This window comes from Perca flavescens, chromosome 1, assembly GCF_004354835.1.
Source record: "Perca flavescens isolate YP-PL-M2 chromosome 1, PFLA_1.0, whole genome shotgun sequence".
Classification (NCBI taxonomy): domain Eukaryota; kingdom Metazoa; phylum Chordata; class Actinopteri; order Perciformes; family Percidae; genus Perca; species Perca flavescens.
In genome coordinates, this window is record NC_041331.1 from 10,015,480 (window position 1) to 10,042,323 (window position 26,844).

The 26,844-nt window shown below is 43.3% G+C and overlaps 1 protein-coding gene across 1 annotated transcript in view; it reads left to right on the top strand.

Moving 5' to 3' along the window:
- Positions 1-26,844, top strand: part of minar1 (membrane integral NOTCH2 associated receptor 1) — a 137,012-nt gene that overhangs the window by 104,621 nt on the left and 5,547 nt on the right. The window contains exon 4 of the mRNA XM_028576130.1: positions 1,441-1,704. Coding sequence (XP_028431931.1) covers positions 1,441-1,704 — 264 coding nt within the window. The remainder of the gene's footprint in view (positions 1-1,440; positions 1,705-26,844) is intronic.

Genomic DNA, 26,844 nt, shown 5'->3' on the forward strand with positions numbered 1-26,844 from the left:
ACAATCCAATTGTAATTAATCAATTTTATCTTACCGTGCTGCTTGCTTCCTGCTCGTTTTTAACGGAGTGGAAAACAGTCAAGAGCGCTCCGTAGTCCTAACCCTCTTCTTTCTGAAAAACCTTTTTAAGGTTAGAGGTATGAGGCAGGTGATTTTTGATCCCTGGATAGCCAGTCATCAGCGACCCATCGGAGCTCTTTTCTCTGTTAACTCATCCATCCTGCCGGACAACGCCAAACTGTCGTGGAAGTTTTCCTATGAAGCAGCAGCGTTTAGAAATATCAATGATCAAATGAAAACGAATAACGACTGTTTGAGAATTAAACCAAAGGTTGGTCTTTGAGTATTTATTCACATTTGCAAATGGAGAAAATACAGTTTCAAAGGTACACGCAGCACAACTGAAAATGTCTTTTCCTAACTAGAAACCTAAAAATCAAAACATCTTATAGTGAAGAAACTCCATTAAGCCACCCCTCTTCAAATATCTTTAGCATGCTGCCACTTTTCTAAAAAAATACCATAGACAGTCAGATGATTTTACAACCTTCCATTCTGCTCCTGTGTCTCCTACATTAGACTAAACACCTGCTTATCTCAGGAGACAGAAAGAGATACGGCTCAGACAGTGTTATAGCCTTCTTCACTTTATCTGGGAGAAATAAAAAAATGAGGAGCTGCAATTTCTTTAGCGAAAATAACTTATGCTATTGCTCACAGTCTACAAGGCCAGCTCTCTCACTGGTGCCTTTAAGTCTACAGGAAGGAACAGGATTATGTGGAGGTTTAAAACAATCTTTAAATAAATGGTCAATATCATTAAACAAATGGTTAAAATAAAATTTGCCACCACATTTGCAATTAGCTATCAGTTTTCATAAAACGGGCCATATTTGAGCTTTACATAGTTGATTTGTCGCATAAAAAAAGTCTCAGAAGTGAATTTTGTAATGGAATAGCAGAGATCTGCACGACCTAGATTTAGAAGACTAACTGACCTCAGATCAGTTAGTGGCCTATGTAAATTTTGGGGCGTTACAAAGAAAGAAGGTTGAGCCAAATGAGGAGGATTTGAGAAGTTGGCGTCAACTTTTAGCTTTGTTCAGATTCGCCCGTTTTCAGAGGCAGTTTCAAATTGTGAGATTTGCAGAGGAAAGAGGTGTCAATGGGATTTTGAGGTTCTATGTATGTCCTTATTCAACTATGACAGGGTAAAATCGGTTTTGCATTCTATCACCCCTTTAAAAATAAACCCTATGCTCTGTAATATATTCTGTGCTCCAAGTTACTGGTTGATCTACAACCAGTAACTCCCTTGTTAGCCTAAAAACAGAATTTTTTTTTTATAAAGCAGAGGTTAGAAAAGTTGAAAAAAGTGCACTGGTGGAAATTTCCCTGATGACCTTTCTTTTCTCTAATCCTCTCTCTCTCAATTTCCAGGCAGAACGAGAGCGTCAATACGGGCTACCTCAAGCCCACCACCCCCCTAAACCACCAAAGGAGTCCTACTTGAGGGAATTAGTTTTCTCACCACACCCCTTCACTCCCTCCAATAAGGCCCATGTGAAAGGCAGCCCCCTGTACACCGACCTGAGGCTCACCAGCCTTTCAGATGGCAAGCGCGTCCAACCATCCTGGACCATCAAGGAGTATAAACGCAACTCAGAAGTGAAGGGAAAGCAGCTCACAGCCCTGGACCTGCAGGTACTAGACTCCCATCAAAATCACAGGAGGGCTGTAGGGGAGCGAACTAAGCATAGCTGCCCTGCAACTTTTTTGTAGGTATTTTATACCATTTTCCTGTGATTGTAATGTGCATTCCTATTGGCTTCTCTTCATGTGGCTGATTATTAAGAGGCTTCTTTAAGCTTTCAGTGGAACCCTGATGAGGTCCCGTCAGAGATGTAATGAAATTTACTAGAAGAATTGAACTGCATACATTTACAATTTTTCAAGTCGGTCTTAAAACAATACTCAGGTGCCCATATAAACATTGAAACAGGTTTTGCTGTTATCATTCAATTTAAACTGGCTTTAAGATCCCTTCCTAATGTGCTTTTAAAGGTGCAATATGTAATATTATGTGTAATACTGGCAGCTAGCGGTTAAAATAGTTACTGCACTACCAATTCAAAATACTGGAGAGTCGTCTCCCCCCGCCCCCTCCTGCCCAGACTCGAAGTTCACGGGGGTTGCCAGGCTGAGACCGCAGCATTCACAACAATGTAGCTGGACGCTTTTCTCACATAGCCAGTTATTACTCCACAGCACAGCGGAGTAGCTAACGTTAGATGCTAGTCTCACATAGCCAGACATTACTCCACAGCACAGCCGAATAGCTAACGTTAGATGCTGGCTATATTGACAGTCATAAAAGCCCGTGCTCACGTGGAGCTCTGTAACCAACTAACAGACACACTTCCTTGGCTTAGAATTACAATACAAAACGCTAAAAATACCACTACCTTGCCGACGGAACACACTTCATTGGCTTAGAATTACGGCAACAATCGCTAAACACACTGCAAACTCATAGTCCCCTCTTTCCGATTTACAGCCCCCCTGTCGTGGCTTAAAATAACTCACCGTTGTCGGCTCCAGCCGCTGAAGAGGCTACACGCTGTAAACAGCCATGGGCTGCATGCCTGGTCCTCCCGGTAACGTTAACAGTTAGCAGGGTTAGCATGGCGGCGTTAGCCAGGACCAGTCGGGATCACTTTACTGGCTATGTCTCAATTGTTTTTGCGAGTAACCAACTCGGTTACTCTAGCTATATAATTCAATGTGAGTACACAAATGTTGAAATGACAAAAAATGCCCATCCCTAGTAGCTGTGATAAATTAGCGTGGAGCTAATGCTTACCGGTTCAGGAGAAAATAAGCCAACTCTGCGTCCTTTTGGGCTCTAAGCTGTCTCCATCTTTCAAATACATCTCCAATATTTACCAGGGGGTTGTTACATCTCTGGTCACGCAACTGTTAGAAACATGCTGTTTTCTTTTTTTTATGTCATGTAGAATCTATCTCCGTTGATCCTCTTGGTTTGTTTGCTGCTTTCATGGCTGTACTAACGTTACAGCTGTAGCGCGCTGGGTTTACGTTTTTACAGGTATATCTGGCAACCCGGCCTGCCTGTCAAACTGGGCCGTTGATAACAACACACAGATCAAAACATAAACATAAATTCCGTCACGGAATGTAAATTTCAAAAAGAAAAATATTGAAATTAGCATTGTTGTCAGAAAAGATAGTATTTCAGTTCAACATGTTTCCTTAATATCTGATGAGGCATTGGTGTCATTTTTGGATTTATTACAGTACAAATATTACATATTGGACCTTTAAAGTCATAAGGGACAAAATCCACAGTACTCGTTTTGCGCAAAAATGTATTCCAAAGTACCTCTGAAGTTAATACTGTATGGGGCTTCAGCAGTTTGAATTTGTCAAATCAAGTGGGTATCAATTAAAAGTTCCTGTTTTTTTTTGTTTTTTTTAAATCTTCTCTTTGTTTTTCTCAAGACTACAGCAAGCCAAACCTGTGTCAATGTTTATATGGGCACCTGACTATTGTTTTAGTAAATACTTCCCAAAATGTAAACCTTATCTTTAAAGCTGTGGTAGGCAATTTAGTTTTGGCATTATTGGGCAAAAATAGCCTGCTACAAGGACCAGAGACTGAAGCTGCCTACTGCACCATTTTAACAAGGACGTGGCAGAGGCAGTGTGAGAGGAAACGGTAGTTTAGCCTTTTGCTAACCGTAGCTCATTGTTGCAGCTAATTCAAGGTCATGTTTCTGTAGCTAACTAGTGAAGGCCATTTTACAGTTGTGTGTCAAATCGACGGCGCAGAGGGGTCTGCGTCTACGCCGGACCCTACGCCGTAGCCTGACGCGCACCTCTCGAAAAATGTAACTACACGTCAAGGCGACGCAGACCGCAACGACTGTGATTGGTCAGTTAATACATCATTTCCGGCGTGTAGCTTTTCCGGTTTTCCCGTCCCTCTATAACGCCATTGTTTAGCCCGGACGATGGATCAAGTTGAGGAGCGTCTTATAGAAGAAGTAAGAAAGTACGCCATCGTTACAACTCGTTTTCGATGCACTACAAAGATTGCCAGATGGCAAATAATTCATGGAGGGAAATTTCCCAAAAATGTTGGAATGGACATCACGGAGTGCATGAAGCGGTGGAAAAGCATGCAGGACAAATTTGTTTGTCTCCGCAAAAAGTTGGCGCCAAGAAGCGGTGATCCAGGTGGCAAAAAGGTTCCTGCGTTATACCATTTTCTGTCCTGGCAGGCACCCCATGTCAAGCACCGGGACACAGAGTCGAATTTCGAATCTAAGGTAAATATAAGTTCATTGTTTACCTCTGTTTTGTGTGGGCTACTAAGCTAGATAGCTAACAATGCTATCAGGTTGTCCAAATACATGTCGCCATGGTACATTGTCTATAACGTCTGTGCAAACAAAATGTAACATAACATAGCATGCTGAAAATGTTGGTTTGATATGCTGTTTGTATAGCGTTAAATTCGTTGTTTACCTCTGTTTACGTGGGCTACTAAGCTAGCTAACAATGCTATCAGGTTGTCCATATACGTGTCGCCATGGTACATAGTACATAGTCTGTAAATGCTGTTGTGATATGCTGCTGTCATAACGCTTCTAATTACAAATGGTTTTACCTGCACAGACAAACACCAACCACTCTCTCTTTGTCTTTCACAGGAACAGACCTTAACAACATCCTCAGATTCTGACTCTGTGCCATCCACTTCACCTACTGAGCCATCCTCAGTGCCCCCCCAGCCACTAGCCTCACCTGCACAGCCATTGTCTACCCAACCACCACCTGTGCCTGCTGTGTGTGGGTCCCCACTTTCAATGCTGCCAGAGTCACCTGTGTCCCGAGTGGGGTTGAAACGGAAGAAGAACCCGGATGACTGGCTGGTAAAGCAGATGGCGCAGCTAAAAGAACGCCGAATGGAACTCCAACAGAAGCTGGTCCAGGACCCTGGCGATGAGTGCAGCAGATTTGGCCACACAGTTGCTGATCTGCTACGGAGGGTGCCTGAGGGGCTGAGGTCTGAGGTCATGTTCAATGTGCACAAGATGCTGTATGACAGCAGAAAGCAGCAAGACTGAACATTTGCACCCTTGTGCAGCAAGACTGAACATTTGCACCCTTGTGTTGTGGATCGGTGTCTGTCTCCCTGTCCCTGCCTGTTTTCCTGTTCCCCTTTCCCTTGTGTGTGTGTGTTGTCTGTGTCTGTCTCCACCGGCTGTTACATGTCACTCAAGAGGATCTAGGTCAAAGGGCGTGGCCACTCTCACCTGCTCTGCTCCAGCCAGCTGCAGATCATTCCAGTAATCAACCAACAGCCAGCTGCAGCTCAGCCGCCCCCGCGGTTTTTCAGTCCATGGTAAACGATGTCCTGAGGGATTTCCTCCACCGTTTTGTTTTTGTCTACTTAGCCGATATTTTGATATTCTCCCAGACCCATGAGCAACACATCTCCCACGTCCGCCAGGTCCTCCAACGCCTCCTGGAGAACAAACTGTTTGTTAAGGCGGAGAAATGCGAGTTCCACCGTCAATCTGTACCTTTTCTGGGATTTGTTATTGAGCTTGGACAGGTTTTCTCGGATACAGAAAAAATAAAAGCCGTGACCGAATGGCCTACACCTACCTCACGGAAACAGCTGCAGCGATTCATCGGCTTCGCTAATTTCTACTGCCGTTTCATCAAAGACTTCATCCGGGTGGTAGCCCCCCTGACTAAGCTCACCTCCCCCAAGATCCCGTTCCTATGGACATCGGAAGCTGAGACTGCTGTGAGTACACTCAAAAGACTGTTTTCGACTGCTCCTGTTTTGATTCATCCTGACACCAGTTCGCAGTTTATAGTTGAGGTGGATGCTTCTGATTCTGGGGTCGGAGCTGTACTGTCCCAATGCTCCTCCATGGATCAGAAGCTCCATCCGGTGGCTTACTTCTCCAAGAAACTGTCCCCAGCAGAAAGGAACTATGACGTGGGGAACCGGGAGCTGCTTGCGGTGAAGCTGGCTTTGGAGGAGTGGAGGCATTGGCTGGACGGAGCGGAGCAGCCTTTTATCGTCTGGACAGACCACAAGAACCTGGCCTACATCCAGTCGACCAAAAGACTAAATTCTCGACAAGCCAGATGGGCTCTGTTTTTTAGTCGTTTCAATTTTGTGTCCTGGTACACGTAACATCAAACCTGACGCTCTCTCTCGCCAGTTCTCAGACGCAGATGTGACCTGCACTCCCGAACCTATCCTGCCTGCTTCCTGCTTGGTGGCGGTTGTCCGCTGGGAGATTGAGGCTCTAGTCAGGACTGCACAAGAGACAGAACCCGGGCCTGCTGACTGACCCCCCAACCTTCTCTACATCCCTTCTGCCGTACGACCCCAGGTTCTCCACTGGATCCATACCTCCCGCTTCGCTTGTCACCCCGGCATGAGACGTACCCTCACACTACTCAGGAGACACTTCTGGTGGCCCTCCGTCGAGGCTGATGTTGTAGCCTGTGTGGCTGCATGTGCCATCTGTGCCCGGAATAAGGCATCCCACCGGTCTCCCTCTGGCCTGTTGCTTCCCCTTCCAGTCCCAAGCCGCCCCTGGTCCCATGTGGCCTTGGATTTCATCACTGGTCTTCCTCAGTCTGAAGGTAATGATACCATACTCACCATTGTGGACAGATTCTCTAAATCTGCCCATTTTGTTGCATTACCTAAATTACCGTCTGCCAGTGAGACAGCGGACCTCTGGAATACCTGTGGACATTGTTTCTGACAGGGGCCCACAGTTCATTTCACAACTATGGAAAGATTTCTGTTCTGCTCTGGGTGCCTCTGTCTCTCTCTCCTCTGGTTACCATCCTCAGACCAATGGCCAGACTGAGAGGACCAATCAAGACCTGGAAGCTGCGTTACGCTGTGTTGCGGCCCAGAACCCAGCTACATGGGCCAAACATCTCCCTTGGGTCGAGTACGCCCACAACTCACTCACCTCGTCAGCCACCGGCCTCTCCCCATTCAAGGCATCATTGGGTTACCAACCCCCTTTGTTCCCATCGCAGGAAAAGGATCTGGCTGTGCCTTCAGTTCAAGACAACCTCACCCGCTGCCGCAAGATCTGGGACGACGCCCGGGAGGCTCTCCTCCAGACCGTGGAGCGGAATAAGAAGATGGCCGACAGACACTGGATTCCTGCACCCCAATGCAACATACCCCTACGGACTGACTCCCGTAAACTGTCGCCCCGGTTTCTGGAACCTTTCGAGGTAGAGTCCATCGTCAACCCATCAGCTGTGCGGTTGAAACTGCCCCGCTCTATGAGGATCCATCCGACTTTTCATGTCTCCCAGTTGAAGCCTGTCACCTCGAGCCCCTTATGTCCGCCTACGGATCCCCCTCCTCCGCCTCGTCTTATCGGCCTACACTGTGCGGGAGCTCCTTGACGTCCGGAGACGTGGTCTGGGTTTCCATTACTTAGTCGACTGGGAGGGTTATGGTCCGGAAGAACGGTCCTGGGTCCCGAGGCGTTTTATTCTGGTCCCTCAGTTGATCTCTGATTTTCATCGGGACCACCCTGACAAGCCTGGTGGGACGCCGGATGGCGTCCATTGAGGGGGGGTTACTGTTGTGGATCGGTGTCTGTCTCCCTGTCCCTGCCTGTTTTCCTGTTCCCCTTTCCCTTGTGTGTGTGTGTGTGTGTGTTGTCTGTGTCTGTCTCCACCGGCTGTTACATGTCACTCAAGAGGATCTAGGTCAAGGGTCGTGGCCACTCTCACCTGCTCTGCTCCAGCCAGCTGCAGATCATTCCAGTAATCAACCAACAGCCAACTGCAGCTCATTCCAGTATTCAACCAACAGTTATCAACCCGGGCTGTTCACCTCTTCAGCGCCAGTTCGTTGCAACCATTCTCCTGGTAACGTGGCTCTACTCTGTGCTCGAGAGAATTATCCCTGTTTTCTCTGTTTCCAGTTTGGTTGTTGCCTCATTTGTACTCTGGCTCACACATTCCTTCTCTGCTCAGATTCTGCCTCTGGACCCGCTGCTCATCAGCTTTCATCTGCCTCCTCACCTCGCCGCTCCGCTCTCAACCAGCCATTCCACCCAGTCGTCATCTTCGCTGCCTGGCCACACACCCGCCTTCTGATCTCCGTCTTCGACCCTACCTGGAGCAGCTATCCTGGCCACCTCCCTCCTCCACTATCAAACATTGTTTCTAATAAACACTGTAAACTGCTCATCTGTGTTCGTGTGCCTGTGTCTCAGTTCCGGGTCTGACTGGAGCCTAACACCTTGTGCAGCACAAGACTGAACATTTGCACTACTGATTCAGTGCACTTTTGTAAATAGTTAAAATGTTCCTATGTTGTATATTACAGTAAAATTGTGTGTGTTTTTTTTTTATATTTCTTGTACTAAAACAGTTGCCCTTTGTTTTTGGCACTTTACTTATTTTTACCTTAATAAATCCAAGTTTGTTTTGAAATAAGTTTGTTTATTTACAATTCAACATTCATGGTTACATTGAGGTATCATCAGAAAAAGCTTCATTGCCAAGTACGTTTTTTACATGTGTTGTAGCTACATGTCACACATTATCTAAATGTAAGAAGGTTAAGAAAATCAAGTATTACAATATAAGTATAGCATATATACACAGCAGTACAGCAGAGTAAGTACAGTGGCATGTGGTGCCAGAGGTGGACTACATGATCTTGCCATGGCACAGTTCCATGTGGAGACTGAAAAAAAGCCTTCAGGTCATTCCGAACAGCTATGGCAGCTCGGGTGGAACGGGCCCTGGACATCAGTGTTGGATCTACAGGCGCAAAGTTTGTGTCGTCTGCCACCATTCTGCGCCACTCTCCAGGCACCGTTCCATCAGAGTCACAGTCTGCAAAATGTGGGGGTACGTATCGGCTCCCTGGGGTGCTCGCTTCGTCTGTGTAGGTGAGGTAGTTATGCAGTACCACACGCGCTTTAACTACACTCACAGCTTTGTCTGGCTGGAACTCAATTGGTCTTCCCAGAATCCTCCACCGTGCAGCCATGATGCCAAAGGTATTTTCAATCACCCGCCTTGCTCTGGAGTGGCGGTAGTTGTAGATTTGTTTGTCCCTGGTCATGTTCACTCCTGTTAGGAAAACAGAGTATTATTCACTGTACCACAATCAGAATCAGCTTTATTGGCTAGTTTTGCGTTAACAAACAAGGAATTTGACTCAGGTAATCTTTTGCTCTCAAAGTACAACACTAATTTAACAAAGAACAAGGAGTAAATAACAGACTGAACATTAAGAAATATATAACGGAAAAAAAGAATACTGTTAAGTATGCAGTATAACAATACAATTAAAAAAAATATCCAATAGGGATCAATCATAGGTATAACAAACATGTTATGAAGCCACAATGTACTATGCTTCAATTTATTGTATTTACATACCTGGAAAAGGACGCATGAGATTGCAGTGTAGGGGGAAGGCAGCATCAGCAAAGATAACGTGGGGGATTTGGACTCCGGTCCCAGGAAGTTGAGCTGGTTGGGGCAGATTCAACTGGTGGTCCAGCAGCATGGACCCAAATGCACTCTCTTTGAAAACGCCACCGTCGTTCTGCCGTCCATATCCTCCCACGTCCACCATCGTAAACCGATACCTGGCATCACATGTTGCCATTAGAACAATGGAGTGAGCCCCCTTGTAATTAAAATAGTCACTCCCGGCACGTGGTGGTGCCTTGACGTTAACGTGTTTCCCGTCGAGGCTTCCAACGCAGTTCGGGAGTCGCCAAAAATCTGAAGCCATGGCTTCCCAACGGTTGGTTGAAGGGCAGGGCAAATATTCGGGCTGCAGTGCAGTCCACAGCGCTTTGCAGACCTCCGATACTATGGAGGACACTGTGCTTGCAGCGATTTTGTAGCCCAACCCTGTGATCTGTTGGCTTGCACCTGAAGATAAAATCTTCAAAGTCACTGCCAGTCTCTGAGCGATGTCAATAGGCAAACGGTGTGTGCTCTGATGGTGTATCAAAGGTTTTAAACGACGAACAAGATCGTCAAATCGTCCTTGAAGTGCATTTCTTCGTCCAAGTCCCTCAACGGTTGAACAACCGTAACAACTGGTTCACTGGTCGTACATACCAACTTCGCCGACGTCTTCTTTTCCTTTTACGATTTAACATTTGCAATACAATCATTTGTTGTTCAATGTTGATCATCTCCAGCTCCAACAACACGTTCTCTCTTTCGCTCGCCATTTCCGGAAATGAAAAAAGCGGAAACAAAACAAACTATCAACGAGTTTCGCAATTGACCCTCCGGAAACACACACCCTCTAGCGTTCTGGCGGTGAAATGCACCGCGTTGCAAAGAAACACGTTCAACCTTGAAAACACACAACTGTAAAATGGCCTTAAGGGTGTCACGATTTCAACTTTAAATCGAAATCCACCGATAATTAAGTCACAATCTCGAATTTTGAATAAAAAAATGGAATCGTCAATGTTGCCAAAGCCCCCGTGTCACGTCCGGTCGGCTTGCTAAGCGGAAAAAAAAACATCGAAAAAAACTGAGGTAGTCCATTTCCTGATTGATTCTACCACCACTCCAGTGGAGGCACTAATGAGCTAGATTACTACACACACAGTAGCAGAAGAAGACCAGCTACACACACACACACACACACACACACACACAACGGAGCATACACAGATTACACTCAGCTTGAGCAAAGCGCTGCCGGCACGAATTAGGTAAAAAAACAGGAGTTAGTTGTTCATTCTCCCGACTAACATGTCAGTTAATCTGTGGGGTATATGTTCAACTGTTCGCAAATAGTTTTAGACACTTAATTGTTCACAGAAGACGTGGCTGTTTTATTGTTTTTTGTTTGTTTTGTTGTGAACTTGAATGTCATCTTCTGAGAAGAAGACTGCATTTAAAAAAGAGAAACTAGATGGCAGGTTATAGATATTAGCTATTGTTACATTATGTTGTTAATAAATGTTTTAAATTTGACAATGTAGTGTATATTATATTGCATAAAAGTCTAGTCTAAAAATGGCATATCAACCTGTGCTTTAAAAAAAAAATGTAAAAATCGAACTGTGACCTTAGAATCGAAAATGTAATCGAATCGAGGGTTTGGAGAATTGTGACACCCCTACTAACTAGAACCCACAGTTTGTCATCTCAAAGGGATTCTCATAGAATTGCCACTATAAAACGGCATTAGGATGAAACAGGTTACTGTATGAAGCGTATGTCAATTGTCTGATGGTAGGTGCTGGACAGAAAGGTGAGAGGGAGAGCTGTCAAGTCCAAAAAAAAGGGAGAGAGAGAGAGAGAGAGAGAGAGAGAGAGAGAGAGAGAGAGAGAGAGAGAGAGAGAGAGAGAGCCACAATCAGCTGTTTATCTGCAAAGGGATAGTCAATGAGACACAATGGAATTTGAAATGGCGATTGCCAGTCAAATCAGCATCCTTGGATTGAATTGTGGTCACCACTACATATTTTCTTGCCTTTTTTTTGCCTTTTGTTTTTCTTGTCTTGTTGTTGTTTGTTTTGGTAGTTGTGGTGTTTGGTGTAGCTTCATAATCTGCCTTACAATTGGCAGTCCTTTCACAAACTTGTCCATGATTTGCTAGCAGTGCAGCAGAACCATGCATTATTTATTTATAAATATATCCCTGTTATACCCCTGCCCACCAGTTTGGGAACCAGTGGGCTTCAAAGGAGCTTCCATCTACTGTATCTACTGACAGTAGGAAAAGACTTTTAGAAAATATCTTTTCTGTTTCTGCTGAAAGTTATCTTGTCTTGTGGTCTGCTGTCTGTATCAGATTATGCAATGCAAATGTGTGCATCAAAACCCCCCTATTTTGATATAAAATTCAATCAAAATCAATCTCTCACTTAAAAAGCTTCTTACAACATGGCATTTCTGGGTCTCGTTTTGTCCTTTTTATTAGCATGTTAAAACCAACAACAAGGCTTTTTTTTTTTTTTTTTTTACAAGGGCACCGGTCAAGGAGCTGAGACCTGTACTATGAAGCAAGATTTGGCTTCAGGTTCAACCCAGGGTTTTGTGTATCACGACGCTCGGAAGCAGGTTATGTTGGAAACTAGAGATCAACTGGTGAAAAAGCACCACCTACTGACCAATCAATACTCGATATCTAACGGTGTCACCGTTCTTAGAAGATCCGGTGGAGGTCGGTGCGCGGAGAGAGAGAGAGAGAGAGGTTCGCTCATAAAAGTTCAAATATTTAGATTTACATTCCCTGATGGGTATTTGTATGAAAGATATAGATTTTCAGCGTAGAGAATTACGTATATGCTATTTGTCGGCTTCTTGAGCCGTGTGTTGCCAATGCGCACATTGGTTTGAATTATGTTTTTATATTTTTTATTTGCTCCCATGACTGCTTACCATCACCAGGGTTGCAACTGAAATTTAAGGCTAAAGCAACAACAGTTTATGGAAAGCACAAGTGTAATTATGGTCAGATCTTGTGCCTGACTGATGGGGAAGTGAAATTTATAAGCGTTGTGATTTATGCATAACAGTGTCGGCTTTTTTTTGCCAGCTTTCCTTCCTATTTTAGGAAGCAGCGACTGTATTGCGATTTGCCTGTAAAATCGTGTCTGTGTTCTTCACATTTATGTAGAATCATAGTTTGCTCTTCTTATGTAAAACATGCGGGCGGCTCTGGTAGATGTATGGGATTGGTCACGCTGTGCAAACACCGCCTCTTTTATTATGTGCGTCGCTAGATTGGGAAACCCTGGGTTGATTGAACTAGTTGTGAACCCCCGTCGTGACACAGTTTAATGTATTGTTAGGTTAGGTGAAGCCGGGTAACTGAAATAAATCCAGGGCATGTTGATCTTGATACGTAGTACAGGCCTCAGGCAGTGATCCATGATTTAATAAAAATAAATTAAAAAATAAACTAAACAAGGAGTCCAAAAGCAGGTAGGCAATAGAGGCAAATCTAAAAGAAAACCAGAGGCACAGAAACACCAGGAAACTAATCAGTGGTGCACAGAGAACAACTTACAGCTAATCATTGACTTTAGAAAAAAAGGAGGCCAAGATTTAAGATGTTTATTGTCACTCCAGTTATATAAGTACTGTGGTGACCCACAAGCAAAGGTGCTGACACACTAAGCCGACGGCCGACCGTTGACAGAAAAGCCAGTCGAGATGATGGTCCCCAAGGTCCAAAAAACTGCCCCGCTAAGGTGACACCGACTTGAGAAACGTAATACGTCTTCGTAACAGCATGCGGCGCTACTCTGTATTGTTGCCCAAGAAATGAAAACCGGCAGCTGATTGGACGAACGTGTCACATGAATGAATGAATGAATGAATTTATTGGTCATAACCAAAGGGTAGGGTCAGAAGCTTCAGCTTATATAATGCCCCCCCCTTGTCACATTTTTAAAAAGAAATTAAAAACATGCCTACATCTACCTACATACATACATACATACATACCCATTAAGGGTCAGTGCTTATATATATATATATATATATATATATATATATATATATATATATGTATATATATAGGTATAGGTATATAATATCATAATTAATGATGACAACCATAATGGTAATAATGTTTATCATTATCAACATGATTATCCACCTTCGCACACAATAATACTCAATTTCTATACTTATCTAGTATCATGTCTTTAAACCCTTTTTTAAAAACATTCCCAATATGTTTTAATTCCCTTGGCAATGCGTTCCATAACTTCATGCCACAGACAGAAATGCACCTGCTTTTCATTATTGTGGTACAGGTAGGTTGTTTCCAATTAAGATTGCCTCTGATGGCATAACCCCCTTCTCTTTCTCTAAACATAGTTTGAATGTTAGGAGGAAGTAGATTATTACAGGCTTTATAATTAAGAAATAAAAAATTAGTATGATAATTGAAGCCAACATTATTCACAATTTGTATAGCTCTTTTCTGAACTGTGCACCCTGTCTGTAGACAGACAATGCCCCAAATCTCAACACAGTATGTTAAATATGGTAGTATCAGTGTGCTGTAGAGAGTGTTCATAGATCTATAATTTAGGAAGTGTCTGACTTTACCCAACACCCCAATGCTTCTGGAGATTTTGGATCTTACTTGTGATTTCCAACTGATTTTATGGTCAATTATTACCCCTAAAAAAGGTGTGTTCATAAACTCTCTCTAACTCTTCTGTTTCTATCCTTAAGCTTACATGAGTTGTTAAATGTGTTTTGCGATTTCCAAAAATCATAAACTTAGTTTTTTTCAAATTTTAAGATAACTTGTTTACATCAAACCACAGTTTCAATTTACCTAGTTCTACTGTCAATTTGTCCATTATCTTTTGTAAACAGTGGTCTGTACAGAAAATGTTAGTATCGTCTGCAAAAATGACATATTTCCATATATTGGACACATTACAAATATCATTTATATACATAATGAATAATTTTGGTCCAATTATCGAACCCTGTGGCACGCCACACGTGATGTTAACTAAGTTGGACATGGCATTTCCCACTTGTACATACTGTCTCCTATTTTTTATGTAACTCTTCAGCCATTCCAGACCTACACCTATTCCAAACCTTTCCATTTTTTCCAACATGATATCATGGTCTATGGTATCAAATGCTTTCCTGAGGTCTATGAACACTCCCACTGCAAACATCATCAACTGCACCTGTAAGATTTTCCATAAGTTCCATCAAAGCCATCGATGTTGATCTTCTTTCTCTAAATCCATATTGACAATCAATTAATAGATTATATTTTTCCACAAAGCAGTCCAGTCTTGCAACAAAGAGTTTTTCAAGTATTTTTGAAAATTGAGAGTGAGCCAAGGCTTATCCCTACTTTTGTTTTTCCATTTGCTTTGCATGACTGGACAGCTTTTGTTGTAAAGTGCTAGAAAGGAGTCAAGAAATGTATCGTACGCGATATTTACGTCCTTGGCCTGTAAGACATCACTCCAATCGTGAGACGTGAGATCTGCTCTGAATGCATTCACGGCTTCAACAGTTCTTATTCTTCTGTATCTAATGTTGGTCTCCTCCATTAATTTATGATTATAGTCGTATATGGCAAAGACTGGTAGATGGTCAGTAATGTCCTTCACAAGAAGCCCACTTACTACTTTTTTCCATACTATTTACAAATATATAATCTATAATTGTGGCTGAATGTGAAGTAATTCTACTTGGTAGAACCCAAACAAGCAATCATCTATCGCTGATTGCTTGTTTGGGTTCAGTAAGTCTAAATTAAAGTCCCCACATATAAACATGACCTTCTGTTCAGTCTTTGCATACACTTTTTCCATCCAATCCTTGAACATGGTTATATCATAACTCGGAGCCCTATAAACACAGCTTATCATGATATTTCTGTTCCTGCTCATAACAATAGTTATGCATTCACAAACATTTTCCACAGCCCCTGTTAACCTGTCTACTATGCTATAATATAATCTTCTATCTACATACAGCGCTGTTCCTCCTCCTGCTTTTTCTGTTCTGTTTATATGTTCTGACCCATATCCTGGAATTTCATATTCCTCACCCATACCATTCCCAAGCCAAGTTTCAGAAACTGCTATAACACTGAAAGGCCTCTTAAATTCACTTAGGTAATCAACTATGTCCTGGAAGTTCTTATTTAGGCTACGACTATTGAAATGAATAATTGAAATGTTGTCTTCTACTTTAATATCATTGTTAAATTGGTCCACAGAAAAATAATTACAATTGTCTAAATTGTTAAAAAAAATAATTTCCGGATCCGTATCTTGATTTACATTCATAAGCTAGTTTTGTATTCGTGGCCTATATCATAGTGTTACCTTGGCTATAAGGCCTCATCTTCCTCTATATTTTCCTAGATCTTTTAGGCCTCACACTGGCTTCACTTCAGCTGTTTTAGGAGTTCCATTCGTTTGTATATAAACTTTACAATTTCTGGTCCACGTACCCTTAATTTTTTTTTCTCTGCACAGCTGTCTGGCACGCCAGACTAACTCAGCATTGCTTTTTGTGAGATGCTCATTTAAGAATACATTGGTCCCCTTAAGCATTTTTAGTATGCTCGTTTTAGACTTTCTGTTAGTAAATATCACTATTATGGGTGCTATCTTACCCTCTTCTTTCTGTTTTCTTGATTGTGGGAGGGGGTGGCAAGCTTCAATGTCCTGCTCATTTACTAGGATTTTGTTTGACTGTAAAAACTTAATCAGTTGCTGTTCAACTGACTGGTTGTCTTCCTCGTTGAACACATCACCTCTTTGTGTACTGACTGGCGTATGACTGAGGCTTTGTTTTCAATCCTGTCACCACTATGTCGTTTATTCTGGAGTATTGCTCTAAATCATTGATCCTGCCCTCCAAGGTTATAATTTTGTTATTTTTCTCCTCATTCTGTCATTCTAGCTAATTAACCCTTTTCATCAAACCCAACACTATTTCTAAGTTTTTCTTGATTTCACCTAATTCCCCTTGTGAAAATTCCAATGATGTTTTCAATCCATCGAACTTGTTTTCAATGAGGTTCCTGACGTCATGAATGTCTTTCTGTTTTGCGTTGGTGTTTGCCATTTTCCTCTCTTTTCAGCCTGTAATAAGAACGAGAGAGACTCGGCGGCAGTAAAGTTGTATATTTCACCCAATCGTCAGTAAAACACACGTGTCTTCTGTTGATAACACCGTTTTGAACCGGGACTTACTGGCCAGGGAGGGACAAATTCCCTCCCGGTGTTTTCCCTCAGCAAAACAAAGTGTCTACCGCGTGGCTCTCCAACTGGCTTTCAAGCTGGTCGGAACGTCAGGCTTGAGCTGGCAACTCTCTGGACCCAGGCGACGGGACTCAAACTCACCAAAAATCTGTCCAAAATTGGAACCAAAAGGCTGGTGGGTCGCTCGATTAGCTCAGGTAAACCTATAGTGAGGCTTATTTATGTCTGTTTCACGTTAGAGCCTCGGTTTAGATTGTGAGTTCCATGAGTGAGCAGCATCAAACTGGTTCTCCGGTTTGTTGTTATAACGTTACAACTCCTCGTTTGAATGGGCTGTCACTTTGGGTTAACGTTATGTTTGCCCGATTTTACCGAGCTGTCCTGCTGCTTTCATGTTTGGTAATGCTCTCAGATTCCCTTCCGAACAACACACATGGGAAACAAAATTAGCTGAACATGTCAGGTCGGCGAAAATGAACACCGACAGCCCCCCAAACTGACGACGGCACGGGACACACCGAACAGATTCGAGTCACTGACCTCGCCAGACTGTCCAACGGCCGATTTTCGGCCCTGTGTGTCCACACATTAAGACTGAAAGAGACACCAAGGGACTGTACCTTTAAGGGAGAGGTGTTATGTTATACGAGCTCTGGGTTAACGTTGCATGGCCGCTTCTGTTCTCACTTGCTGTACAGTGTGATATAATTATTGAAGTGGAAGTAAAGCTGACTCGTCACTCGACGCATCTCCGTCTCTTGTCTTCTCACTTATTGCACTCCACATTAGTGACCCTGACATGAGTTGGATACGGCTGAATTATGTCAAACAACGACGGTGGTGAAAATGCTGTTGCTGCTGCGGCGCCGGCTGCTGCTAGCGGCGCGGCTTATGTCAGTGCTATCTACGTGGCCACCATCAAGTTACCGGACTTTTGACAGCACAACCCACGGCCGTGGTTTCAACACATTGAGGCCCAGTTCCAGCTGAGAGGAATAACACAGGAAGTTACAAAGTATTTCCACGTGGTATCGGCCTTAGATGCCTTGATGACAGCCAGGGCTATGGCACTGTTAGAGGCTCCTCTGGCTAACGACAAGTATGACGCACTCAAAAAATTCCTGTTGAAACTCTTTGAACTGTAGGAGCTGGAGAAAGCAGACCGCCTGCTGTCCCTGAATAGAGAGGATTCTGGCTGTGCTGGGTGCGGCGGATCCCTCATTCCTCTTCGCCCACATTTTCCTGCGGCAGCTTCCAGCACCTGTGCGCACCGCACTTGCCTGCTCCCCCCTCCCTCCCCCCTGCCAACTCGGGGTTCAGTGTCTTGCCCAAGGACACTACGACATGGGACTGCAGGGGCCAAACCACCAACCTTCTAATTGGCAGGCGACCTTCCACTGAGCCACAGAGATGACTGATGCTCTGCTGGCGCACCCGTCTCCGATCGCCCCAGTTGCTCTTACTACAGACGCCTCTGATTACGCCGTGGGGGCTGTGTGTGAACAGCGGGTGAGCGGAGCCTGGCAGCCTCTGTGCCAGCCTCTGTGCGTCCCGGGGGAGCTTCTTCCAGATGCCACAGCCCCGTAGTCGGTTGCCTCCCATCGTGCTGTGTCCCGAGACATTGCCGACGCTTTCGTTCCCATTCCAACGTCTCACCATGGCCTCCCTCAGTCCTACATTCCCAAGGATTTACCGTCAGCAAAGTATGTCTTCATCCGCCACGATGGCCATCAGCCCCCCTACGATGGGCCCTACCGTGTCCTGGTGGGTGGGTCTAAGAACTTTGTTGTGGATATGGGGGGCAGGCCTGAGCGGATGGCTATAGACCGTCTCAAGCCTGCTCATGTGGATATTGGCGAACCGCTTCAGCTGGCCCAACCCCCACGGTGAGGGTGCCCCCCTGCGGCTGCCTCGGCCCCTGGCCCTGCCACTGCCCTTTGCCCCTCTCCTGTTAAGCGCAGCTGTTATGGCCGCCTGGTCCGCCCCCCTAGATGTTGACCTTTCTAGGGACTGGTATGAGCTGGACTGTTCTGTTTTGCACTAGCGAATAGTGTCCTATGTTTTATTTGGGGTACCTGTTCGGTTTGGTCCTGTTATTATGGGTGAATTCTGGGGGAACCTGTGTGGTGACGTTGTGTGGCCGCTTCTGTTCTCACTCGCTGTACAGTGTGATATAATTATTGAAGTGGAGAGTAAAGCTGACTCGACGCATCTCTGTCTCTTGTCTCCTCACTTATTGCACTCTGCAGTACAAACGTGTGAAATACTTTTTCTGGGGGGGTGGGGGGGGCTCTGTTAAAGAAAAGTAGTAAATCTAAGACATATAAAATATAATAGAATAAAATATAATTACAAAATATAGAAACCAAATATTTAACTATATATATACAGTATATATATATATTTGAATATGATATACATTCAAGGCTTACAAATATATACAATTAAGACACACACCCATGAATACATTAACGGAGAATCACATAGAATGTCCACCTTAATTAAAAAAGCTCAGAGACAGCTGTACTCAAAAATTCAGTTTAGGCTGGGATTGCCTCCACACGGATCTCACCAAAATTTGATTGACATTTAGAATCTGGGCCAGGAAAGGCTGCACACAGCTCTCACCTCTGATGTGACAAGCAGACTTGGTGCTGGCTGAGCAGTAATGGCGATCTAACAATGGTAGTAGTGCTCTCCCACTGGCTAGCTAATTGATGCTGCTTGATGAACTTTGGAAACATGCAATGCGTTTACATGCACAGCCGTAACCGGGGTATGGTCTTACCCCAGTTAAGTGAATAACCAGGTTATGCCTGAGGCCCGTTCCAGAAAGCAGGTTTAGTGAAAACTCTGAGTTGGTTAACCCTGAGATGAGGGAAACTCTGGGTTTTCCGTTCCAGAAAGAGAGGTAACTTAACCTCGGAGTCAGTTACTATGGTAACTGAGTCTGTGAACCTAACCTGGTCGGGAGCAGGTTTTCTTGAGTTTCTCTCATTCCCCTCCCACCTGGCAGTATTTTATTAATAAGTTACACAGTGACAGAATGTATGACTATTTTGGTCATGGGTTTCATACACTTTCTGTAATAAAACCAAAACGTAACGCTAGTAGATAAACATCAGTAAATATTGAGAAGTGTGAGCTGCAAGGTCTGTGATACATTTCCACTGCAAATATTCCATTAACATTGATTAACAGGGCAAAACTCTTATACGTTGATTATAGCGCCCACTAATGGCCGATCTTTGCCACATTTGGTACAAATCCTCAGAGCCGCATGCCGAACGAGCAACACATCTACAGTTCTATATATTTGGAGTCATCCAGTGCAAAAATAAACATATTGAACATTATAACTCATAAAGGACAAACTATTAACATTTCTTACACACAGTGTATCAATCTTGGATGTAACAGTATGGATTAATTTCACAAAGACCCAAAAAACACATAGGCTGGATGCAAAACCTTCTGTAAGGGCTAAGAAGACAAAACAAAAACATCAGCAGAAAGGGGCAACTGTTAGCTTTTAGCTCCAAAAGACCCTAAGTTTCGATTATTTATAATTATTAAGTTATAAATCAGAAGTGCCATTTGGCGTTGTATAAAATATGCTCGACCTCAGAAGTGGTTAAAAGGCCCAAACTGGTATATGTTGACTATAGCGCCCCCTAATGGCCGATCTACAGAGCTTCAAAGCTGCATGTTGAACGAGCATCACAAGTTTCATGATGATTGCTCTTACTGTGGCAGAGATATTGCAATTGCAAATTTCCCATTTAAATGCATTGAGTTATTGGCCGAAACAAATAAACGTTGCTTATAGCGCCCCCCTAAAGGCACATTTTCGCCGAATTTGGTACCAAGCATCGTAGTGGGATGGTGAGCAAGGATCTCATGTCATTTGCTGATAACATTTAATTTGGCCAAGATATGATATGATATGTGTGTGGTAGCTAGCTAGGAAAAGTAGTTTGGTTGTCAAATGCGCATAATTTAACATAGCAAAATTCTTTGCATAACTTTTGGTCAGGTCTATCTGGAGATACTATCTACGAGGTTTCGTGCTGATTGGTCGCACGGCCGAGGACGAGTTCGAAAAAGTTGGTTTTGCGCATTTTGCGATATTGCGAAAAAACTTTCAAGGGGAAATTGTCGTGGCCTATATCAGGTAATTCAGCCTGATTCATGGAACACGTCAATGTAAGAATTTCTAATGTGCAATGTGTAATGTGGGAGTAAAGACAAAAAAACATTATAGCGCCACCTAGTGTTCCACATGTGTAATTCTTGGTAGGTGTGGTCCATGGCCCATTGTCCATCTATCCTGTAAATTTGAAGTTCACATTAGTATAAGTGGTGAATCTAGACTTGGGTCCCCTTGGGTGCCATAAGCCACGCCCACTTTGACCCCTCAGTACCCCACTCTAGGATTGGCCTCAGGATTGCCCCTAGATGGCACCCGTCAAATTTCGTAAAAATCAGATGAGCCGTTCATAAGATATAAACTTTTTTTACTTGTAGCGCCCCCTAGTGACCAAATTTCGTAAAACACGTGGGGCATCTCCATAAGGTCATGGCAAAGTATAAACTAAAGTTTGGCGTTGACATCATTTATTTTAGCCGAGATACTGCAAAGTTTGTGTTTTCATAGTTAGCTACACAAATTAGTTTGTGCGTTATATGCATAATTTTTATCGTATAAAAATTATTTTCATAACTTTTTGTTAAGTCAGTCTGGCGATGCTACGGTCCAAGTTTCGTGCAGATCGGTCGCACGGTCTAAGAGGAGTTAAAAAAAGTAGGTTTTTCATAAATCGCGATTTTTCAAGCATTAAAGTCTAGGCCGAAATGGGCGTGGCCATATCACGTGATTCAGTTGGATCCAGGGAACGCGTAGATTTATGGATTTTGAATGTTGGGTGTACGGTGTGGGAGTTATAGGGCCAAACGTTTTTTCTGCTATAGCGCCACCTAGTGGTGGAAGTGGGTAATTTTTTGTGCCTGAGGTCCTTGCGGAGTTTGGGACCAGTCCTGAAAATGGCAATCACCCACCGTGTATGGTATAGGCTGTAGTCGGAGTTTTAGCCGGAGAAAAATAGAAAAACAATAGGGTTCCACAGCCCTCCTGTGCGAACGGCGTAGCCTTGCTACAACCGGTTCTTACAGACTTGGGCTTGGACCCTTAACTAGAACTGCAAGCAGTTATGACGGGGCCCTAGCCTACGATGCCAGTCTCCTCCGATGCCAGTCGTCCCCGACGCCCCAGGGAGCCGTGCCAGTCGCCCCCGATCACCCGGGAAGCTGCACCAATGCGGGACCTGAAGCATTACGTAGGGGGGCCAACGTTGGTGAATATCAAGAGGTTTGATGCACAAGGTCTGCGGTACGCTGCCGTTGCAAATGTAGTGGTTAACAGTTCATCTCCATGCATATACAGACTACCTTTAACAATTCTCTACTATAAAAAACATCTTAACCCCCCTGACCACAGGGGACAGCAGAGAGAAATTAGAGAGTGACTGAGAGGGTGGAGATACCGGCAGGTGTGGTGGTTGAAAGAGCAGGGGAGGTGGTCAGGTAAATGGTGTCATAGGCGCCGATTGATGTTTTCCTCCGTGGGTGCTCACAGGCACACGTCGTTAAAAAAAAAGAAAGTAGTCAAAAGTTGTGTATTTCAAAACCTTAGAAAATGGACAGCGGCCGACACGAACACACGTGCTTATCAAATCGATAATAAACTATACTTAAAGGCCCCCCCCCGTCCACTACCCCCTTTACTCGTGCTGTCCTCCTGGCAAAAATATCAGACATAATCAAGGGGATTTCTCAAATGTTATTTACTAACTTGTCCAATTACACATATGTAGTCATATGAGCAGTGAGCATTATATTCAAATGTCTCAATTCAAAATGTCGAATTCAAAAAGCACAGCATTCAATTCAAAATGTCAAAATCAGTACATCAGCCCAGCAGACAAGCAAAAAAAAACTAACAAAAAACAAAGCATTTTCATTATGCAAAGAGAAATCAACACTCAAATCGATAATAAACTATAGTTAAAGGCCCCCCCCCGTCCACTACCCCCTTTACTCGTGCTTTCCCCCTGCCAAAAATATCAGACATAATCAAGGGGATTTCTCAAATGTAAATTACTAACTTATCCAGAAACATACATGTAGGCATATGAGTAGTGAGCATTTTCTCAATTAAAAATGTCTATCAATTCAGAAAGCCAAAATCAATACTATATATTGCAGCATTGTGGCTAGGTCAAATATGTACTATATTTCACTGGCCCTGAAAGCAACTCCTCTGGTCAAAAACTTTCAAAAGCATTATGGGAAAGCTAAAACTGCTTAAGCATCACAGCTAACGACAATAAAAGGACCTAAAATTAATAAGATATGGAAAAAAGACTATCAATATTAGATGTAAGAATATGGATTTATTGCACAAAGTCCTCTGAAAGAAATACGAGTTCTAGGAAAAGAAGCGCAGACCCTAGTGACCGCAGTGGTCTTTTACACTTCTCTGCAGCGCTGAACAAACCCACGAAGCGCTGGCTGTGCTATGTGCTTGAAAAACAAGTTGAAGGATTGGGCGCAACCAAGTCTCACCCAGAGGTGGGGAGGTTTGTGTGATACATGATTTTCTTTGCTTGCCAATTACATTGAATCAAGAAAGCCAACCACGTATAATTTATTATTTATTTTTTTATTATTTTATTATTTTTTATTATTTTATTATTATATTCAATGATACATTTGCGCGTACCTGTGGACCAACTCAACTCTGACAGAGTGGGAAGGGGGAGTGATAGTGGTCATGTAATATTGATTTATTTATAATGTATTATTATTAGGGGTCCAAGCCCGAGGGGGCATGGGAACCGCGGTTCACGTCTCCAGCAGAGCGTGGAACCCTATTGGTTTTCTAAGGATTATTATTATTCTTCTCCGCCTAAAACTCAGACTGCAGCCTAAACCGTACATGGTGGGGGGGTGCCATTTTCAGGACCCCGCAAGGACCTCAGGCGCAAAAATTGACCCGTTTCCACCACTAGGTGGCGCTATAGCAGAAAAAAACGCGTTTGGCCCTATAACTCCCACACCGTACTTCCGACAGTCAAAAGCCATACATCTACGCGTTCACTGGATCCAACTGAATCACGTGATATAGGCCACGCCCATTTCCGCTTAGACTCTTATGCGTGAAAAATCTCGATTATCAAAAACCTACTTTTTCAAACTCCTCCTAGACCGTGCAACCGATCTGCACGAAACTTGGTAGATAGCATTTGCAGACTGACCTGACTAAAAGTTATGGAAAGAATTGTTATACGATAAAAATTGCACATATAACGCACAAACTAATTTGTGTAGCTAACTATGAAAACACCAACTTTGCCATAGCTCGGCCAAAATGAAAGCGATCAACGCCAAACTTTAGATTCTTCTTTGCCATGACCCTCTGGACGTCCCACATGCGTTTTAAAAATATTGGTCACTAGGGGGCGCTACAAGTACAAAAAGTTTATATCTCATGAACGGCTCATCTGATTTATACAAAATTTTATGGGTACCACCTAGGGCCAATCCTGAGGCCAACCCTAAAGTGGGGTACCCACTTACAGGTTAGATGGACAATGGGCCATGGATCACACCAACCAAAAACTACACATGTGGACCACAAGGTGGCGCTATAAGTCTTTTTTGTCATTAACTCCCACAATACACATCGCACATTAGACATTCTTACATCCACGTGTTCTTTGAATCAAGCTGAATTAGCTGATATAGGCCAAGCCCATTTCCGCGCAAATTTTTTTCGCAATATCGCGCAATGTGCAAAAACAACTTTTTCGAACTCGTCCTAGGCCGTGTGACCGATCATATGACAAAATGTTATGGAAAGAATTTTGCCACGTTAAAGTATGCCAATTTGACAACCAAACAAATTTTCCTAGCTAGCTACCACACGTATCATATCATCTATCTTGGTTGAATTTAATCTTATCAGCAAATAACTTGAGATCCTTGTTCAACATTCCACTACGATGCTCTGTACCAAATTTGGCGAAGATCGGCCTTTACGGGGCGCTATAAGCAACGTTTATTTGTTTCGCCCAATAACTCAATGCATTTAAATGGGAAATTTGCAATTGCAATATCTCTGCCACAGTAAAAGCAATCAACACAAAACTTGTGATGCTCGTTCGGCATGCCGCTTTGAGGCTCTGTACCAAATTTGGCAAAGATCGGCCTTTAGGGGGCGCTATAACCAACGTTTATTTGTTTCAGCCAATAACTCAATGCATTTAAATGGGAAATTTGCAATTGCAATATCTCTGCCAAACTAAAAGCAATCAACACGAAACTTGGGATGCTTTTTTATCGGCATGCTGCTGTGAGGCTCTTTACCAATTTTGGCCAAGATCAGCCAATAGAGGGCGCTATAGTCATCATATACCAGTTTAGCCTTTTTACCCCTTCTGAGGTCGAGCATGTTGTATACAATGCCAAACGGCACTTCTGATTCATAACTTTATAACTTAATAGTTATAAATAGTCAAAACTTAGAGTCTTTTGGAGCTTAAAGTTGTCCCTTTCTGCTGATGTTTTTTTTGTCTTTCTAGCCCTTACAGAAGGTTTTGCATCCAGCCTAGATGTCCAGAGTTTTTCAGGTCTTTGTGAAATTAATCCATACTGTTACATCCAAGATTGATACACTGTGTGTAAGAAATGTTAGTAGTTTGTCCTTTATGAGTTATAATGTTCAATATGTTTATTTTTACACTGGATTACTCCAAATATATAGAACTGTAGATGCGTTGCTTGTTCGGCATGCTGCTCTGAGGATTTGTACCAAATCTGGCAAAGATCGGCCATTAGTGGGCGCTATAATCAACATATAAGAGTTTTGCCCTGTTAATCAATGTTAAGGGTATATTTGCAATGGGAATGTATCACAGACCTTGCAGCTCACACTTCTCAATATTTACTGATGTTTATCTTCTAGCGTTACGTTTTGGTTTTCGCTTTCGCATGCTCCCCTGGTGTTCTACAATAAACAAACTTCTTCACCCACCTGATTCTACAACCTTCACAGTGGATAAATGTGACTCTTTTCTCCCACTTTTTCAATCCAAAATCAACACCATTCATATGCGCTGATACCGTGCAATTAAACATTGCAGTTGGTGCTAAGTGGAGAGTCTGTCATAGTGTGAATGGTTATGTTGGTGGCATTGATTCTTAATTTCCCACGAAGCTGATCGCAGTTACGTGTCAGTTAAACTTCTCATCTCCAATCCTATCTGTATTTGTGAGAAGTGGCGCGGTCCTGAGTTGAAAGCCTACTTTACGGCTTTATTTTCAAGTTAATAGGCGCGCGTGTTCGTGTCGGCCGCTGTCCATTTCCTAAGGTTTTGAAATGCAAACAACTTTTGACTACTTTTTTTTTTAAAACGACGTGCGTCTCTGAGCACCCACGGACGAAAACATCAATCAGCGCCTATGACACCATTTACAACAACCTGACCACCTCGCCTGCCTCCACCCCCCTCCACCCTCTCAGTCATTCTCTCATTTCACTCTGCTGTCCCCTGTGGTCAGGGGGGTTAAGAAGTTTGTTTAAGATCAGTATCTATTAACGTATCTATGTCTTTATACAGCAGAATGAATGAAATTCATTAAATGAATGCATATTCTTTAAATCTTACCCTTGCTCCGGTTCGTAGCGCCTGCTCAATTTGTCTCCGAGTTGCGAAGACGGCGTACTGTTTCCTGTAAATTACAAGACCAAAAAAATACACTTTTATAAAGCAACTCACCCGCTTAGCTCTGCCTAAATGAATCGCGCTGAAAGCAGGCAGGCACACAGCTGTGGTGCTCGCATTTAAACTTTTAGCGTTTAAAACATTACTGCCAAAGTCTAAGTAGCCTGTTTAACATCCAAAGACATAGTGTTAATTTTGTCACCTATTTTTAATTTAGTCTTAGTCTTGTGCCAAAAAATGTTGTTAGTCAA